This window comes from Hydra vulgaris, chromosome 04, assembly GCF_038396675.1.
Source record: "Hydra vulgaris chromosome 04, alternate assembly HydraT2T_AEP".
Lineage (NCBI taxonomy): Eukaryota > Metazoa > Cnidaria > Hydrozoa > Anthoathecata > Hydridae > Hydra > Hydra vulgaris.
The window spans coordinates 21,635,001-21,640,000 of record NC_088923.1 but is presented as its reverse complement, the minus strand read 5'-3'; the positions used below and the strand labels follow the sequence as shown (position 1 = coordinate 21,640,000).

At 24.7% G+C, this 5,000-nt stretch overlaps 1 protein-coding gene across 1 annotated transcript in view; it reads left to right on the top strand.

Annotated features, from left to right (window-relative positions):
• Window positions 1-5,000, top strand: part of LOC100197220 (uncharacterized) — a 41,391-nt gene that overhangs the window by 9,533 nt on the left and 26,858 nt on the right. The window contains exons 4-5 of the mRNA XM_065795775.1: window positions 4,450-4,561; window positions 4,654-4,760. Of these exons, the coding sequence (XP_065651847.1) occupies window positions 4,450-4,561; window positions 4,654-4,760 (219 nt within the window). The remainder of the gene's footprint in view (window positions 1-4,449; window positions 4,562-4,653; window positions 4,761-5,000) is intronic.

Here is a 5,000-nt window from a genome sequence, read left to right as displayed (position 1 = left end):
ATTGAAGTTAAACAAAATCGAATAGCAAATAATTGTTTATCCTGGATACTGAAGTTTAACAAATTACTATTTGCTATTCACTATTTGTTTAATGAAAACAATTTTAATTTAGGTAAAGTTTGCAAAACTTTGTACTGAAAGGAGAAGTTGTATGGCATTCCATTCTGATCCAATACTTATTTTGTCTGATTGAGTAAATTGCTTTCTAAAAAATTACTTTTTAGAAACATTTGTAAAATATAACAAAATAAAACTTGAAAATTAAAAAAAAATTTCAATCATTATAAAATGATTTCTCTTTTCGTTAAAGTACATTTTCACAGCTGCAATAGTCTTTTAACTTTCTATAATTTCTATCAGTAGTCACTATTTTTATAATTTCTATCAATAGTCACTATTCATAGAAATCAATATTAAAATTTAGTGAATATGATGAATAGTTAAGCAATTTGTTTTTGTTTAATTAATTTATTTCTATCAGTGTAAAAATGTTAAGCTTACACATAAATTCAACTATTTGTTGAGAAATCAGTTTTTAATCCTTTTACCATTCTTTTATGTGCTTTTGCTTGGTGCCTCTTCACTCAATCATTTTTCTCTTTGTTCTTTATTGTTTTTTTCTTCTCAAAACGGCACTTTTTTAGATATAATTTCTGATCAAATCAACCATATTACCCTTCTGCCAGTATTGTTGTTCTTAGTGACTATAATGCTTATCCCACTGAATGGCTTGGCTCAAACACCACTGACCCTGCTGGCATTAAATAAGTTCTGTATTTCTCAATCACATATTATATAAAGATGCTTCAAAGTTAACTTTTGTGGTGCAGCTTTTTCATTGTACTCTATACTTGACTATGTATATAATATTTAGTTGCGACATCTTGACCACGGCTTTTTAGAGGTTTTGAGAACATTCAGGTTTATCTATGTTTCCATGTATGTCTGAAAAATTCAGTTTTAATACGCTAAAAGTATTAACTTCATAACATTAATCTTTTATAATCAAATGTCTTTATATTTAGCAAAATGTTTTTAAACAAAGCGATGATTTACTATTATTAATTGTTTAAAAAATAATTTTTATAAGTTTTAACATAAATTTTATAAAGTTGAGTAAGTTTTATTAAAAATTATATAAAGTTGAGTAAATAATATAAATATAGATTTATTTTTTATTATTCAAAATTTTTTATTTTTTAAAACAATTTGTATAATTGATTTTATAAAAACAATACTTTCAACAACAATTGTGTTTTTAATAAAATTTTATTAATAATTATTAAAGTTAATAAAAATAATTGTCAAATAAACATACAGGAACTTACAAGCAACTGAATACAAACATATATATAAACATAGTGAATTACTTTATTTATTTATTTGAAAACAACAGAAGGGCTCGAAGGCTACTGGAGTATACATTAAAAAATTTTTTATTGAAATGATAAATTGTATCAAGTGATGGAACAAGTTTGAACAAAATTGTATCAAGTTAAACAAAGCAGCACAGCGAAACGGTTCTTAAACATCAAGACAGATGGTGCAGGTACCACATTCTCCGATAAACTATTCCATACATTAATAGTATGATTAGAAAAGAAACACTTGATGCTGTTTAAATTACAATGGTGTTTGTACAATTTAAAGTTATGACCACGATTACCCAAGTAAGAATTGCGAATAAGAACATTTGATAGGTCAGTGTCCAGTTTACCATTAAGAATTTTGTAGCATAAAACTAAATCTTTAAACATACGTCAATAAATTTTCGTTGTATTATATGCAATTTAAATATTCGTCTAATTTAAACAGAATGATGTAAGTTAATTAAAAAAAAGGAAAATAAACTTCAACAATCAGACTTTAAAAATGTTGCTTTATTGTTACGTTTGATTAAAAGGTAATTATCAAAAGCTATTTTGTTGATAAAAAGTCTTTTGAAAACATAAGAACAAATTTACCTTTAGCGGCAACAAGTGTGGAGCCCAGCTAAGAATGCTTATTCAGGCTCCACACTTGTGGCTGTATAGGTAGTATATAATCTTATGTTTTTTAAAGGTGATCATATCTTGAGCTACCACTTTCAAATAACAACATTACTTTTTGAACTTATACTTTATATTAAAATTTATACTTTCTACCCTTATAGGTTGTGTTCATATTGCTGCCAATCCTTTTTCCATAAATTCATTTATTGTTCACTAATTGTTTTGACATTATTATTACATTTTTGGCTTGAAAAAGCCTGGTTCAACTGAACACAACTATCACTACTCAAGTCTGCTGCTGTTAATATGTCAACCGAGTTTAAACAATTTATCAGGTTTATCATAATTTTTTTATTTTGGGTACTTCTATTTGGTACAAAATCTTCTGGGATTTTAATGAAGTAACTTGGCCATGAAGATATACTAAGCTCCTTAACAGTGTTCTACTCTCTTTAATTCAGTGGCTCAAAGCATCATTACAATTGCTTTCCAATTTCAGATTGTTCTTTTATTTTTGTCAACATGAACTTTAATGCTATGTCAAAGGAAATTAAAGTTGCATATTGTCGGCACAGTGCTACCAAAGTTGCTTTAATGGGAGTCAAAAGTACTACTAAATCAGATATAATTCTACATTCCTTTTTGTTCATCTTAATTGAATCATCAATGTTGGAATCCAATTCTAAATCTAGAAGTACCTTTTTAATACAATAAATTTTTTAATTTTAACTTCACAAATTGGTTTAGCATAAGCAACAAGCTGCTCTGTTGGGTTTTGTAATCCATGATTAAATGGATTTTTCAATTTAATCATGGGTTGTACTTTTATAAATAATTTTCATTTTTGTTTAGGGACCTTTTTATTAACATTTTTACAATTTTCCTGACTTTTGTAATAATGGGTCCAATAATTTGTGCTTAATTTTAACTTCAGATGTTTCCTTTACTATGAATCATTAGAATCTGAAATATAATTTCTCTCTTCAGAAAACAATTTCTACTTTAAATAATGATAGCTAAAGTTTATTTAATAAACTTGTATATTTTGATAACTTCATTAATTAAACAGGCATTAAATAAACTTTTGTAATTTAATAAACCTTCTGTATTTTGATAACTTCATTTATTAAACCAATGTTAAAATTTTTTTTGTAAATCACGCATGCATTTGTAATTAAATTATGGACGTAAAAATGGAATTAAATCACTGGCACATTTGTAATTAAATTATGGACGTAAAAATGGAATTAAATCACTGGCACATTTGTAATTAAATTATGGACGTAAAAATGGAATTAAATCACTGGCACATTTGTAATTAAATTATGGACGTAAAAATGGAATTAAATCACTGGCACATTTGGAATTAAATTATAGACATAAAAATGGAGCTAAAATCACGCACACATTTGGAATTAAAATGAATTAGAAAATTCAAAATAAAATTAAGGTTTACCTATTAAAAGTTTTTGATCTTCTCATCAGCAAGCACTAATATTTATTTATTTTTAATAATATATTAATTTTAATATTATACTATATATACATTTTTATATGTTTTGTTGTACGTATTTTGCAAATAAGCCATAATGTTTTTAGTTCATATTATCGATAAAATACAGAGAGAATAAAAAGAAAACATTGCAAAGAGAATAAACAGCTATAAAACCAAACAGCTACTATACCAAAGCCTATATTTACATTTTATTTATTTTTATTTTATTTATATTTACATTTTATTTTTATTTTTATTTACATTTTATTTTTATTTACACTTAATTACAAATTAAACTTAAGCTCTTTGTATTTTTACTTTTTTTATGACAATCCCGGGAAAAAATAAAATTAAATCCTGGGATTTTTTATAAAATTTCGGAGACTAATCCTGGGATATTGGAATAAACAATTTGTATGGAATTCCGGGAAATTTTTGAAATCCTGGGATTGCCATCCCTAGTTGGCAATTATATTTTCTAATTTTTTTTAAAAGAAAAGTGAAAATTTCAGCTACCTTTCGACATACAATTTAATACTTTATTTTTATTTTTGTACTTAGTAATAAATGTAGAGCATGTTGGTTTTTCTATCAAATTCACATTGAGCTTTATAACATCAGTAAAAACTGCATAAAATTTAGTTGCTGATATTAAAGCTAAATTTTTTTATTTAATTTTTTTTATGACAGTTACACCAATTTTAATAGATTCCTTGTCCTAAAATTTACTTATATGCTATCTTTCAGCTTACTAAGCATAATATTTATAAAAATAAAAGTATTAAAATATTTTATTTTTAATTAATTTAATTCATATCTCTGAAACTATTACAATTTGAATGTTCAAAATTTTCAGCTTTATTTAATTGTAACTTTTTCTCTCAGAATTATAATAATTTTAAAACTGTTAGTCTTACACAAAAATTACTGTAGCAGAGATTTTTTGTTTTATATTTTATATAGAAGCTAAGTGGTGGAACTACAGTATCTTCTACAATGTTTGCTTCACACTTAGCTGGAATAAAAGTATTTGTTACAGGAGGTATTGGCGGAGTTCATAGAGAAGTTTTTCAAAGTAAATTTTAACATTTTGTTTAGAAAATAATGGTTCTTCATAAATCTAATAGTTTTGAAAACTAAATAAATTATTTATTTATTTTTTTTAAGCTTTGGATATAAGCTCGGATCTTACAGAACTGGGTAGAACTCCAGTTGCTGTTGTTTGCGCTGGGATAAAATCAATTCTTGATATAAAGTTAACGTTAGAGTATTTGGTAAAATTTAACTTAAAATACTATTTCAACTTTATCATATTTATTTTAAATATATTATATTTATTTAACCTATATTATATTTATTTCAACTTAACTATTTAAAGGTTTTTTAATGAGAATTTCTTTTTTTCAATAAATTACTAAAAAATTAAATTGCTTTACATTTTTTATATAAATATGAAGCTTAATTAAATAATTTTAAAATAAAACTATTTTAAATTCTTTATCTTTTAATGAGAG